Below are 15,639 nucleotides of genomic sequence, written 5' to 3'. Positions count from 1 at the left end.
TTGAATCCCCATATTAAAAAAGCCTGTCTGTTCCAAGTTCCACACAGCATACCTTCTCTCCTGTCAGTGCCCACCTTGTGTAGCCTCAGTAGTCTCCAAACCCTAACCCTGACTGCAGGTCCACGACAGCAAAGTCACGAGGGTAAGGCCAGAACAAAAGTAATGCTGACTGAGAATAACTGTCAGTTCTCTAGGCAGTCACATTTGTATTACTCAGAGTGCACATGAAATGAAGATTTTTGTTGTTGTTGTAATAATCTAGACTTCTCTCTTCAAAAGTTGTACTTTAGAAAAAAGGAAATGGACCTAGAACAAAGAAATGAGTAGTAAGGTGTTATTTTGGGCAAAGAAGGTTTTGCACCATTGAGATCTTTACTGCTTGAAAAAAATAAGAATGTCACTGTTTAACTTCAGTTTATAGGCACTTGCTGTTGGCCCGTTTCCTATCTATATTAATCTTCATAAGCATTAGTTCTCAAGCTTGAAGTTTAATCTGAGAAGGTTTAAGAACTACCAATACCTGGCTCTTTCTCCCAAATTCTATGCTTTTGATGAGGAATTGAAAATACCGGCCAGGTGTTCTACGCATAGCAGTGTTTAAGGGCCACTGTTGAGGCTGATGTTGTATTCAGAGGTACATGCTTACCAGGCTTGCACAAGCTCCTCAGTACACACCTGTCCTCAGCAGTGCTCTGTACCCCTGAGCTTCTGAGAAATAGCATTGTCTAGCATTCCATGTATGTGATAAGATGTGGTCTTTGAAGAGTAAATTATTCTTAGTGATCCTCTTTTAAAAGCTTGTAAAGTGATGATGAAGAATTTACTCCAAACAAGATCATGCATTACTGAACTTAACTGGATTTGGGTTAAATTTGGAAAATTGAAATTTTTTTCCTTTTTTTTTTTTCTTAAAAAAAATTGAGTCATCTCCAAGAATCCATAGTTGCCTTAAAATTAAACTTGTTGGGATGCTATGTAACAGGAACCAACTTTTTGATTGCTTTTCTTCCAGTTCAAATATATTTTTATGCTTTGGTAAAACTTTTAGGTAGTTATTATCTGGCTCCCTTAAAATGATATTGCTAAATACAAACATTGGGAGTCCCTAAGAATTCTCTTCCAGAAACAGTAGTTCACTAATAAACTTTGCAAACATTCTATAATTGTCATTATCACTTTTCTTATCCCCACTACCCCTAGAAGCTCCTCTGTGTAGTCCTGGCTGTCCTGGAACTCACTATGTAGACCAGGCTGGCCTCAAACTCAGATCCGCCTGTCTCTCCTGAGTGCTGGGATTAAAGGTGCTATCCAATACCTGGCCACTCATTGGCCATTTCGGTTTGAGTTTTTGTTCTACTCAGTGTCCTGTACCAACATTATTTAGCAACCTGATGTTTAGCAGGTGAAGGAAAGTGGAACGTACTAAGTTTTTAGGTAGCTGTCCAAGAAATAGTTTCTCATTTTTGAAGATGAAAATTCACAATATGCTTGAAAACTGAAAACTCTCCTTTCTGCTTTTAGACCAACAGCAGCAGAACTGTTGAGGCACAAGTTTTTCCAGAAAGCAAAGGTGGGCATTCATAAGATGTTCCTCAGTTACTCACACTGTGTTCACAGGTGCATTTCCTAAGATGATTACATTTGGAGACGTGATGGTAGATAAAATAAGGTATTATGTATGCAGTCTTTGGTAAGTAAGATAACTTGTTTTGGGAGCTGGAATGAAATGCTTCCCACACAAGCATGAGGACAGAAATTTGATCCCTAGGACCATAACAATAGTGAGGTGTGGAAACTTGGCTTATAATTCTCTAACTGGGGAAGTGGACACTGATGGATTCCAGAGCTCCTTGGCTGGTGCACTTCAAGTCTCAGAGAGAGATTTTATCTTAAAAAACAAAGTAAATGCTGGCCATAGTACACACACATGCACATACATCTGTATACACATGAACATTTTCCTATTGTAAAAACAGTCTATGAAGACTGAGCTGTCATTTCAACGTTTAGTGCTGAACTACCAAATGCCTCATATCAACTTAATGAGTTAGTATGTTTGGCAATCTAGGACCAAACAAAGACAAAGAAAGTACAGTAAAGTGAGCTTCTCATAGAAAACGGTTTCTAGTACACACTGAAGGTTTGTTTCTAGGTGAAAAATAATGAAAGTGTTGTGTAAAAACCTTTGGAGCAGAAACCCCTCATCTCTTCACAGAGCACTTTACTCACTACATATTAACTGTGACTGACATCTGTGTCACATGGTTGGTTCAATAAAAAGTTCTGAAAAATGACTTTTCTTTTCCAGAATAAAGAATTTCTTCAAGAAAAAATACTACAGAGAGCACCTACCATTTCTGAAAGATCTAAAAAGGTAAGCGATGTTTAATTCAATTTTCTAGGGTTGCTTAGAATAGACTTGCGGGGGATTTTGTTGTTGCTTGTTTTGCATTTTTAAACTGAGTACTATTCTGTAAACAGAAATGAGCATTATTTATTTTCAGCTTTTTGACGAATTTGATATATCCAGTCAGCAGATACCTGGCAGCTGTGTGCTTAGGTATTACTGTACTGTCTCCAAGCATAACAAGGAAGGCAGTGAGACAGTTCAAACCCTGTTGAATCACTGTTTTCAGCTATCTAGAGTGAGATGGAGATTTTGCATAGCAATTATAGCTTGGGGTATAAGTCATATCACCTCCAAACTCCAGACGTGTTATAACAGAACACTTTATTTTGTGTGTGGTGAGTCTAAGAACGTTGTCCATAGTTTGAGCATAAGAAATGCATTAAAGTTCTATTTTGGACATAATATATGTTTGCCATTTCACCAAAATAAAATCCCCCATTTTCCTTACTCTTCTCCCCGTAAGGGAGATTTAGCAAATGTGAAGAAAATGCTGTCTATTGGATTTCTGTTGGTGATAGACTGGAGGGGAAGACCAAGACCCTCTGTTGAGTATGATACAGTAGAAGACCTGTCTGGGAAGTTAGACCATTCTGGGAGAAGCTCACTACGCATACATGTCACTTCTGGAGATTTCTGCCATTATCTAGAGGTTTTGCTTAATAAAGAACAAATGTATGTTAAATATTCGGAGTTTGTAGTCTCACTAACAGTCACTAAGAGCACCTCGGCTTCCCTTCACCTCAGAGCTTTGCCATTCTGCTCACGGCTGGTTATTAAGAGACCTTCATTTTCTTCTAGAGTGTTCCTGAGCAGCTAGCCTTTTCTTCTCATCTAGAAAAGGTCCCTTCCATTTTCACTTGCTCTTCATTCTCCTGTGTTTATCAGTTGCTGTCACTTAGCTGAGTCACAGGCTTAGGGCACAGTAGGTTGGTCCCAGATGATTGACATCTGACATCTGAGGAACGGAAAGTTCAGAATGGCTGGCTACTTGGGGAAACACTCTGTGCATTGCACCACCTCACTGTAGGCCATCAGTGTAGCATTTCCTACAGGAGTTTTCTCTGACCCCTTGCCCTACAGTACTTCTTCCCATGACTTTCTCTTCCATCATGTTCTGCTTTACTTTTTTGAAGAACTTATCACCATCTAACACATGACAGTCTCTCTACATTATTAGAACAAAAGCTTACCTCACCACATCTCAGTGGTTAGCTCAGTTCTTTGTATTTAGTAAACGTTTGCAAAGAATTTGAATGCAGTTTAAAACATCTATGTTTGTAGTTACAGTTTAAGTCCTAATTGAAATTGTTCAATGTCTGCATTGCAATTTCTTTAAGATCAGTGAATTCTGATCTCAAGGGTAGTCCAAGCTGGGTCGCAGAGCGCACGCCTGTAACCTGTTGCCTATAGTGTTTTGGCAGCTGAAACAAAAGGATGGAAAGCCAGAGGCTGGCTTAGGCATCTTTTATCAGCTGTGACAAATATCGTGTCCACATAATGAAATACGACTTGCTAATAAATCACAGATGCTTCTCCACTTACCAGTGCTTCCATTATGACTTCATGAGAAGTCATAACTCATTTGGTAGCAGTTGCCAGGATTAGTACTACATGCTTCTAATTTTAGTACCTGGAGGTTGAAGCAGTATGGTCACATGAGCTCAGGAGTTTGAGACTAGAGTGAACAGTGTAGTGAGCCCTCATCCACTATGAGGAGGAGGGAGGTAGGGTAGGAAGTGAAGGAGACATGAACACTATGCTATAAACATTTTCCCCTGAACTAGCTATTAAGTTCCATGCTCCTTGGAGAGTCTGGCAGCTCCTAGTCAGCCACATAGCCAGTGTCACTTGGAGTTTATTGTTGGTACTCTTAGGGTAGGTAGATCAAATGTATTTTTGGTTTACTTTAAAAATATATGTATTAAGAAATATATATATATATATGGAAGTTCAGGAGCATTTGTAATGATCCATGTTATAACATGAATGAACTTTTACAAACGTGTTAATAATAGTACATACTATATGATTCTGTGTGAGCTGTTCAAGAGTGCACAGAGACATGCAGTAAGCCAGTTTCCCAGAACTGAGGAAAGTGGGGAAGAAACGGGCAGTGAGTTCTGTGAAGAATAGTGATCAACATGTTCTCAATTCGAATGTAGCAATACCTATACAACTCTACATAATGAGAAACCAGTCAGTTGAACTTTCCTCATTGTGTAACTTGTGTGGTGTGTGAAGCTATTATTTTAAAATGAGATCATCATTTATAGTAGTAAATTGAAAACAGTAATAAAAAAAATGGTCATAAACTCTGTCTTTGGAAATGTTCCCTGAGCCTTAGGTGCAACAGTTGTGTTATAGATGAATCCGTTGGGATGGGGTTTATACTATACATCTTGATTGGTTGTAGTTTTCTGTATTGATCTCCATCTTAGCAAAGTGATTTTTGTTGGTGGAGGTGTAGGCTCTACTTCTCTGTGGGTATAAGGACAAATAATCAAAATGTGATTAGAGATTATGCTGGCTTAGTAAGAGTGACAACTGGAGGCTTTCCTTGATCCCATTAGCCCTGCGTGGTTGGTTGGTACCAGGCTAGTTTCCCTTTTTGTTGAGCAAAAATTAAGTCCAATTAGAGAACTGCTGTTACCACTAAGGTGTGGAGGTCAGTATTGTATGGATGCCATGCTGATTGTTGTTGTGGTTCATAGGTGCTATAGCTGGGTAGGACTATTGGTTGCTTCTCCTTCAGAAGCTTGGTTGGTGCCTTCTGCACCATGAAAGCTAGGACTTGGAGGAGGTTTTTAGGTCAGTTCTACCTTGGGTTCTCTGGGTTGGATCCTTTTCCTAACCATGTCATGACTCCAGTTTAAGATGGAATTGAGGAAAGGTGAAAACATCTGGCTTTAGGGGTTGTGAAGATGGCTCAGTGGTTAAGAGTACTGTCTGCTCTTTCAGAAGACCTAGTTCAATTCCCAGCACGTACATGGTGGTTCATGACTGTTACTCCCAGTTCCAGGGGGAATCTAAAACCCTCTTCTGGCCTCTGTAGCCTTCATCAAATGCTAAACAGATATACATTCAGGCAAATACTCATACATTAAAAATTAAAATTTGGAAAAATAGTTGGCTTTATTAAATTGTACCATGCCAATCCTGGAGGAAGTACATGAGACTGAAAGTCATGAGATCTAGGAAATATCCTTTGGCTCTGTTAAGGCTTCTTAAAGAAGATGGCTGTGGTAGAATAATTAATTTTTCTGAATGTAGGGAAGAGATTAATTACTAAGCAAGACTTTAAGAAGAGAGTAGGACACAGATTATAGTAAGATGTTCATCTTCCACTGTGGAAAACCCCAAACATTGATAACTCCTAAAATAGACACCCACACACAAATATCAAGCAGTAATGTTATATACACAGCAGAGAGATGAGTATAACTTTCCAAAGAAAGCTAAAATTAGGAAGTGATAGTGGGCTTGGTGGTTTTGTTTTGTTTGAGTGAGGGTCTCATGTAGCTCAGGCTGCCCTTTTAACTCACTTATTTCCAGTGGTGGCTTTGAATTCCTGCTCCTTTTGCTCTCTTTATAAATTAGAATGAAAAGGTTAAAGCTGGGTATGTTGGTGCACCTCTTTAATCCCAACACTCTGGAGACAGGCAGGCTGATCAATGTCACAGCCTGGTCTAGAGTGCAAGTGCCAGGCTAGCCAGAGCTACACAGTAAGGTCCTGACCCAAAAGAGGAAAAAAAACGTTGGGAAAAGAATGAATGCTTTTCCTTGGGTTTGTCTGCAGTGTATTTGAAATCATCATCCTCTCCTTTAAATGTTTTGGTATATGAATATGTTAGATTTTTTTTTTTTTTTTTTTTTTTTTTTTTTTTTTTTTTTTGCCCTGTGTTCTAACATAAACAATGTTATTGGGGTTCAGAGTAAAGAGGGTTGTGGTTAAAGTACTGGGCAGAGCAGATTGAGGGTTGGAAGATGTGACATTTTAGGGACACACGACTCAGTTACTATTTTATTTAGTTGATAGAGGGGTGGGAAATAGAATTAAGGTTCCTTTTGAGTGTATACAAAGCACTTCCATAACCCACATACCTTTCTCGCTCAGGTCCGCAGAGTCCCCGGCTCCAGCGGCCGTCTCCATAAGACAGAGGACGGAGGCTGGGAGTGGAGTGACGATGAGCTTGATGAGGAGAGCGAGGAAGGGAGAGCTGCCATTTCTCAGCTCAGGGTAAGTTGGTTGCACAGGACTGTGTAGACTCTAGAGTTGCCTCTGAGTCTTTGTTACAGCTGAAAGAGGTAAAACAGAAGACAAGTGCCACAGACAGGATTTTCTAGTTAATTCTATGTAGCAAATTAGAATGTCAGTCTCTCAATGTGATGTCATTTAGGATGTGTTAAAGTAGCCACATCTAGAGGGGAAAACTATCTTGATGTGGAGAGGAACTGAATGGCACTAATGGCTAGATGTAGCCAGTGTTCACTACTCTGTGGCTTCTACTCTTTGAACCCATTAACACCAGTAAGAGGATAAAAGGAAGAGTTCTCTGAATAAAGTTAGGGGTCCAAAAGGAGGCGCCATTATCCTTAGACTGCTTCCTGCTGGTTGGGGGTGTCAAGTTCTATGGGGCAAGTTTGAACTTCATGTCAGGATAGCTAATTTCTTGTTTCATCTTGTGCATGACTTTTTACCAAAATGCGACCAACCAATAACAACCAACAAGCCCCTCCCTGGGGAGGGGGTGGCAGTGCTAGTATTTATATGCCCTCTGAAAAGTTCCCAGAATTCCAAATGTCACAAGTTGCAGAAACTATCTGCAGCTGGCAAAATCAAGCCCCTTCTATAGCATGAGGCAGATAAATCATAGTCAGCTGCTATGGACAATCTGAAGAAGTCTCATGTCACATCCTCCTACAGGATTAAGATAAAAGCATGTTCTTGTTTCTGTGGTGTTTTTTTTTTTTAAAGATTCATTTATTTATTGTATATGAGTACATTGTAGCTGTCTTCAGACACACCAGAAGAGAGTATTATTGGATCTCTGGAAGAACAGTCAATGCTCTTAACCACTGAGTCGTCTCTCCAGCCCTGTTTCTGTGTTTTTTTAAAGAAACCAAAATTCCAAAATTCTTACTACAGCTAGACACTGCAGAAGAATTGTAACTAGAAGGCCTTGCAACATAATATGTTTTACTTGGAGAGGAATAGTAGACTTCATTAGTTAGTATATACTGGATATCCTGTATATATTGCTGTGTATGTGTGTCTATGTGTCTGTCTTTATCTTTGTGTGTACGTACATAGGTGCTTGTGTTAGAAGCCTTGGGGTCTTTCTTTTGGAGTGGGTGAGTTTAACAATGGGCATGTTTGCCTTGTGGATCTGCTCTCATTGAGTTCTTAGGACCGTTTTGTTTTGTTTTGTTTTGTTTTGTTTTGTTTTGTTTTGTTTTGTTTTGTTTTTGAGACAGTCTCTCTGCAGACCTGGCTGTCCTGGAGACCTCTATGAGCATTCTGGCCTTAGACTCACAGAGATCCTCCTGCCTCTGCTTCCTTAGTGCTGGGTTTAATGCTGTGTACACCATGCCCAGTGGTGTCCTTAGGACTCTTGATCAACATAGAATTTTTGCTTACCTGTTAAGTTTCTTAAAGTATGATTCTTTTGTATAGCTAAGTTTTTTAAAGATCTTGTCAATGAAAATTGACAAATATATATTAAGCATTAAGTTAGAAAAGTCCTGCAAAAGACACAAATGGTGAACATTTGTTTCTCTTCTAATTTTGGATAGTTTCTGTTCTGTCCTTCAAGATTACTTACCATTCCTTTATCCTTCATCAGCCTCCCCAGTCTGTCCCATGTCAGGCATTGCAATAGTGCAGACACTTATTCTTTTGCCTGAGTGTAATACTAGACATTTATGTGTTGTTTCCTCTCTTATTTTATTTTCATGTTGTTGTTTAGATTTTAAAATATAAGTAACGTAGCCACAAATGCCATTTGTGATGTCTCTTTGTTAATGATGACATTCATGCTGCTTCCCTTTACTTTTTTTTTTTTTTTTTGTTTTTTTTTTGTTTTTTTTTTTTTTGAGACAGGGTTTCTCTGTGTAGCCCCTGGCTGTCCTGGAACTCACTCTGTAGACCAGGCTGGCCTTGAACTCAGAAATCTGCCTGCCTCTGCCTCCCAAGTGCTGGGAGTAAAGGCGTGCGCCACCACTGACTGCCTGGCTTCCCTTTACTTTTGTATCTATTCACACTGGCACAGGCAGGCTGTCTGCCTTATGTGTCAGGTACTAGGCAAGGTGAATTTCGTCCATTGCTTACCAATAATTCTGTGATTTGTAAGTAGAAGGGTTTAGTCACCATATAGGGTAGTAGGCTCCTTTGGCATATTTTCCTCCATATACACTGCTGCACTTTGTCCTCCATTGTCTTCCTCTAGCACAGCCTCCCCTCTGCTTTCATGTGCAGAACCCATCTCTCTTAGTCTGCTTATTTGAGCTTGTGTGCCTTGCTGTGTGTCTCTTCCTCTCTTCTCTCTGCTATCTCTTTCAGCCTAGATTGACTATTTATTTATTTATTTATTTATTTATTTATTTATTATGTATACAATGTTCTGCCTGCTTGTACACCTGCAGGCCAGAAGAGGGCACCAGATCTCATTACAGATGGTTGTGAGCCATCATGTAGTTGCTGGGAATTGAACTGTGACCTCTGGAAGAGCAGTCAGTGCTCTTAACCTCTGAGCCAACTCTCCAGCCCATAGATTCTTTATATAACAGAAAATGTGGTTATATAATTTGTCTGAGTCTTGCTTATTAACTTTATTTGCAGTTTCATTCATCTCCAAAAAATGGAATCTTGTTGATGGCCCTCTTACCAGGTTCCGTGTCTTGGCTGTTGTAAGGCTGACAGTTTTAAACCTGGAAACCTATGTATCTGTGTGCTCTGGCTTATATTCCTTTCCTTCACACATATATACAGTCGAGCTATGCTTGGCCATAGGATTGTTCTCATTTTAGGTTTTTTTTTTTTTTTTTTTTTTTTTAATTTATCTTGAGAATTTTTAAAATCAGTTTAACAAAATATACAAAGTAGTGGGTTTTGCTCTGCATTTCTGTTCACACCTTGTTCTTCTTGTCTTGTTCACTGCCATGTTCTTGCTCCATCTCCTTTCTTGTTCATGTCTTCCTGGTTCTCCTTCCTCCCTTTGAGTATCTCCTGTTCTTTTTTTCATGCCATATATATCCCATGATTTTCATCCCACTCTTGGGAAAATATCTTCTTCAACTCTTACCGTTCTCTTTCTAGACTCACTGAAAATGCAAATACAAACGAAAAGTTTAAATATAGGCACTGCATATATATTTGTCTTTTATGGAGTGGCTGGTTTCCACTCAACCTAATGATTTCCAATTTTACTCATTTTCCTGTAAATGCCATGCTTTTGTTTTTCTTTATGGCTGAATAAAATTCCACTGTATAATTAGCACATTTATTTTATCTAATTTTCTGTTAATGGACATGTAGCTATTGTAGATAGCACAGCAATAAACATGGGTGTGTAAGAACAGTTATAATGAGACTTAGAAAATATGTCAATAACTAGCTTAAAGGCTTAGAGTTTCCTCTGTAATTTGATCATAGGTACAAAATATGGTTATGATTAGTGAAAAGAATTTTGCTTTGAAGGATGACCTTTACTTCCTGGGAATGTTGGACTGTAAAATCCAAAATCAGGGGGTGCGCTCTCCCAGAAACTCACACAGACGGGATTCAATGTAACAACATGAGGTTTAATGATGCTGGCACACCAGGGCTCCCTTGCATTGTAGGCAAGAGAACCCCGAGTTGAGGTTAAGAGCAGTTTTTATACAGTTTAAGGGGTGTACTACAGAAACAGTGACTAGGCACAATATGATTGTCAGAACAGTGTGACTTTTAAACTGATTGGTCTTTGGGCAATGGGTAGCAAGGACCTCCCTTGTCTGTAAGTGTCAAGGGTTGGTCTGTCCTGTGGAATGTTGTCTACATGCTCTGGGCAGTCCCCACACTCAGGTGGGTTCTCTTCCCTGTGGTCTGGGGAATGTTAATCCCTTCTTCCTCTGAATGTTAATCCAGCAGGGTAATCCAGCAGGTGTCCTTGGACTAAGGAATGTGCTCCTTCCAGGATGTGTCCTGGGGCAGTTAATTTTTAAGTTTAACCAAATTCTTAACAGGAACTCAGATCATCTGGATATTTGCTTATAAAACTGATATTCATTTTTTTGTTGTTGTTGTTTTGCTCTGTTATATTCTGTTCTGTTTGAGATTGGTGCAGGGGTGGGTGGGTAAGGGTATGTGTCTCACTATGTAGCCCTGGCTGGACTGGAACTCAGCTTGTAGATCTGCTTGCTTCTGCCTCCTGCCTGCTGGTGTTACATGCATGAGTCACCATGCCTGGCTGTAACTGTTAACTTGTAACACAGTAAGTATGTTGATATGTTCAATATTGACTACCTGGACAAAGACTGTAATGATACAACAACAGCTTTCTCTTTTCAGAAAACTTAGATTCGAGTTAGTTTATGGACCAGAATGGAACAGAGTGACTTACAGTCAGTATTACTTGCAGTTTCTTGGAATTCACTACTTTAAACTGACAAGTCATCTTACTGTCTCAGTTTATAAGCATCTTTTTCTGTGTCTCTTTCAGTCTCCCCGAGTAAAAGACTCATTATCAAATTCTGAGGTAAGTAACTGGAGGCTATCAACCTCTTGTTAAAATAGACATTTTATTTTGTTCTTAATGTTAAGCTTGTTCAACCAGTCTGTCTTTGTCTCTGTATCTCTGTGTGATTAAATGTTAATGAGGCATTCTTTATACCAACCAGACTTTAATTTGGCTTCCCTGATTGCTGAGTTGGTTTTAGGTTTTGACCAAGCCAGCTCAGTCAGTCAACAGGTTCTCCAATAAAGATTAAAAGAAAAGAGACGATTAGACAATATTGCAGCATGACCCCAGCCAGTTCTGAGGCTGAAGGCTGAGAAGGGTTTATTTTTTCTCAATTTTCTTTTAAACCATTTTAATTACATGCAAGTATTTAGGTTAGTTATAGGTTGAGGAACTAGCAATACAATAGATGCAAATAGTCAAGGAACAAACAAGGCAATAAGTCCCGTGATCACTGTTTTCTAAGGGCTTATGAGGATGACCAGAATATCTGAGCCTACGTCCCTGTCCTAGCTCACAGTCATATTCATGCCTGAAGCCTACTTCTTTGTTTTGGCCTAAGATTTAAATTTCTGACTAAAATTACTTCTCTGTTTTAGCCTAAAATTAGATTCCTGCCTGAACATACTTCCTTGTCTTGGTCCAATGTCAGATTCCTGCCTAAAGCCCATTTCCTGTCCTTGGCCAATGTCAGATTCCTGTCAAGCAGCCCCAAAAGCTCTCCACATGTTTTGGTCTGCTTGAAGTGGAAAGTGATAGGAAATCTCACAGACAGTGCCCCATAGCGTGGACTAGTCTTTGTCTTACTATCAGAGGGACGTGATTTCTTGGTGCATTGTGTTGTATATTCTTCCTTCTGGTAGTACCTTCTCTTTTGAGTATGGTATGTGAGCAAAGGTTAAAAACTTACCTTTGCTCTCATTTTGTGGATAGAGTATGCAATTTACATGCATTACTACGTACCTGATTTATGTACTCAGAGCTATGTTGTTTATCGTAACTACCAACACTCGAGTAGCTGACACTCTTCCACTGCTGTGTGTTCCTATTCCTCACTCTCAGTACATCCGGAATCATTCTTCTTCCAAGGCCTGTCATCATGGACAGCCCCATCAGTTCTTTTGGCCAGTGAAAATTCATCAGGGGCTGAGGTTATGGCTTCAATGGTAGAATGCTTTCCAGTATAGCAGGAGCCTTGAGTTCCACCCCCAGTGCTACATAAAACTAAAGTGTGATGCATATCCCTGGAATCCCAGCTCTTGGCAGGTAGGAGGATTAAAAGTTCAAGGTCCTTCTTGGCTACATAATGAGTTCAAAGTTAGAATTCAAAGTTAGCTTGGGATAGTTGAGACTTTGTTCTTCACCCTACCCCTTAAAAGATTAGGAGGCAGATGCAGGAGGCTCTCTCAATTTTGAGGCCAGCCTGATGTACAGAGTGAATTCTGTGATAGCCAGGAATACACAGAGAAACCTTGTCTTGTTGGGATAATCTTTGTGTACTGTGTAAAGGTTGTCTTTGTATTATTCAAGTGTTGATTTCCTACGAGAGCTGAGACTTTGGTATTGTTATTCCAGTTGCTCAGTACCTGTATCATATTTCTATTGTAAACACCTCCCTCACCTTCTCATTGGTTTAATAAAGAGCTGACAGCCTCTAGGCAGGATAGGAAAGGCAGGACTTCTGTGCAGAGGTAGGACTGTAGGAAGAATTGAGAGGTGTGGAAGTTGCCAGCCAGAGAGGGAGGAAGACCGACAAACTGAGACATAGTGAGAGTTGGTGGCAAACGTGGACTGGTATAGATGGGCTAGTGAAGTGATAAGAGCTAGTTGAGAAATGGCCTACTCTAAGGCCTGAGCTATAATAAACAATAATTGTCTCCATGTCATTATTGGGAGCTGGCAGCTCAAGACAGTTGAGCGATACTGTCTCAAAAAAACAAAACAAAAATTAACAGAAGGAAGGGTTGCTCTGCGATTTTTTTTTTTTTTTTTTTTTGGTCTTTAAATCTTGTCACCATAAGCCGCATCCCTGCAGCCGACATGCTTATAGCTTTTGCTGCTCAGGTAGACCTGGATTGTGTAGAAGAAACCCCTCTGACTGGTCAGCTACTGAAAGGTGAAAACTGTTAATTTTGGATTTAATTTGCCTTGATTAATTTCTCAAAAATGAAACAGGAATGTACTTTACAGATCATCCTGAGTGTTTCCTTCTAGTCTTCCTACTCTCTTTCCCTAAAAGAGAATCTCCACATGAATTTTTAATTAAAATAAATATTTTTAAAAATTATTTATTTATTTGTATTTATGCGTATTGGTATTTTGTCTGTATGTGTTTCTGTCTGTGTAAGGGTGTTGGATCACCTGTAACTGGAGTTAGAGACAGTTGGGAACTGCCATGTGGGTGCTGAGAATTGAACCCGGGTCTTTTGGAAGAGCAGGCAATGCTCTTAACCACTGAGCCACTTCTCCACCCCTCCTTGTGGATTCTTATCTACCCATATTCTCATGCTGTTTACATCATTTTTAATTTAACTATAATAAAGTTAATATAATATAAAATTTACAGTTACAGTCATTTCCAGTTTGGTGACATTGAGTACATTCATTTCACAGTGCAATGATTGTCCCAAGAACTTTTCATCTTTTCAAGCTGACGCTATCCACTGGATTTTCCCACCTCTAGCTATTGACCACTACCTCCTATTCTCAGTCTCTGTAAGCTTGATGGTTCTCTGTGCTTCACATTAGAGAGCCGCAGTGTTTGTTCTTCTCTTACTGGTGTGTTTCCCCGCATTCCGCACGATGTCCTGTGGTGCATCCATGTTGTAGCAGCTCTCAGGTGACACTTCATTATAGAGGTGTGAAGCCTTTTCTTTATTCATCTGCGCAACAGTGGAAGCACTCCTGTCCTTTGAGTGCTTTGAGTTGTCCTTTGAGTTGTCCATAGTGCTGTTATGGACGGCACCTGCTCTCAGGTCTCTGAGCCAGACAGCTAGAAGTGGAATTGCTGAGTTGTGAGAATTCTGTTTATGTTTTCTACTTGTTTGGTTTGAGGCAAGGTACTACTTTGTTGTCCAGGACCTCAAACTCACAATCCCACTACCTCAGCATCTAAGTACTGGGATTACAAGTGTGCGCCACTGTGCTCTGGTGTTTTGTTTTCTGAAGAACAGCTGTGTTGTCTTCTTAGTGTGGTGCCATTTGGCATCCCTACAACAGTAGTCTGAGATTTCAGACTTTCATATTTACTTCCTCTGCCTCCTGCTTTGTTTTGGTGACAGGATCTCATAGCCCAGTCTGGCCTCCATCTCACTACCTAGCCGAGGCTGACCCAGACACTGAACTTGTACGTCTGCCTCCTTAGGGGTAGGATTATAGGCTTGTGCTTCCATGCCTGGCTTTATGCAGTGTTGGGATTCAAACCTAGGACTTTGTACATATGAGGCTGGACTATAGCCTCATCCCTTCACATTTTATTTCTTTGTTTTCTAGAGCCTTTTGGTCTTTTAAGGTAGATAATCATGTGGAATATCATACAATCATGTAGATAATCATACAATGTGGAAGCTGACCCTTAAAATTCTATTAATAATAGGTGAACTTATTCAGAACTAACCTTTAACTTCTATTTTTCTGTGAAAATGCAACACTTTTTACTATGGGATTAATGAACACAAAAGGTTCATTAAGTTTTTAGTTCTAAATTTAATTTAAATTTTTATGTATGTATGTGTATAGGGACACATGGGTGTGGGTGCTCACAGAGGTGAGAAGAGTGCATCAGATCCCCTGGGCTGGGTTTGCAGGCAGTTATTATCTGCCTGATATGGGTGCTGAGAACCAAACTCTGGTCCTCTGCAAGAGCACTAAGCCCTCTTAACCATTGAGTCACTGCTCTGGCCAGTCTCCTTGGGTTTTACTTATATACAATATTAGGGAACAAGGGGGGGGGGGGGCGGAGAGGGAGAACGCCAGCGCGCATGTCTGTCTATCTATGATTTTCTATCAAAAGTAGGACTTTATTATTGCCCATTAACTTTTCTTTTAGTAGTAAAATATTTTCCCTTATATTGATATTTTTCCCAGTAGCTAATTTTAAATATGTTTAGCTTACTTTTATAATCAAGATGTGGTTTTCCTCCAGATTGTCTAATTAAACTGTATTAAGCATTTGAAGCATACGGTGTTTAGTGTGTGTTAGTTACACTTCCTGTCCTCCACCCTCAGACAAGAGCTCACTGTGGACTATGTCTAGCTTTGTCCTCCTGTCCTTCCTGCCTCAGCTCCTTCTTTAATATGATTGTATGTAATAGTAAGTAAATATCCAGTACTGGGTCTCCTTGGAAAGCCTCCGTGCTCTTTGCCCCTTGTGTTTTCTTCTTCTCTGCTGCCCCCCTGCTCCCCAGCTGGAGCCCCTCTTTGTACTCACTTCCTCCTCCCATCACCTGCTTCCTGCTGTTTCTTTCCTTGTTCACCCCAGCCGGGGTCCTTTCTTGGTTTCTGTGGGTTTTT

General features: G+C 40.0%; 1 protein-coding gene across 3 annotated transcripts in view; it reads left to right on the top strand.

The window, feature by feature from the left end:
* The window catches only part of Oxsr1 (oxidative stress responsive kinase 1), an 86,046-nt gene that overhangs the window by 55,958 nt on the left and 14,449 nt on the right, over positions 1 to 15,639 (top strand). For all 3 annotated transcript variants that reach the window (XM_034484042.2, XM_076917342.1, XM_034484043.2), the window contains 4 exons: positions 1,522 to 1,570; positions 2,309 to 2,374; positions 6,525 to 6,647; positions 11,110 to 11,145. In XM_034484042.2, coding sequence (XP_034339933.1) covers positions 1,522 to 1,570; positions 2,309 to 2,374; positions 6,525 to 6,647; positions 11,110 to 11,145 — 274 coding nt within the window. The remainder of the gene's footprint in view (positions 1 to 1,521; positions 1,571 to 2,308; positions 2,375 to 6,524; positions 6,648 to 11,109; positions 11,146 to 15,639) is intronic.

Source organism: Arvicanthis niloticus, chromosome 21 (genome assembly GCF_011762505.2).
Source record: "Arvicanthis niloticus isolate mArvNil1 chromosome 21, mArvNil1.pat.X, whole genome shotgun sequence".
In the NCBI taxonomy this organism is placed as follows: domain Eukaryota; kingdom Metazoa; phylum Chordata; class Mammalia; order Rodentia; family Muridae; genus Arvicanthis; species Arvicanthis niloticus.
Note: the sequence above shows the minus strand (reverse complement) of the source record. Positions and strands in the feature narration are given on the sequence as shown.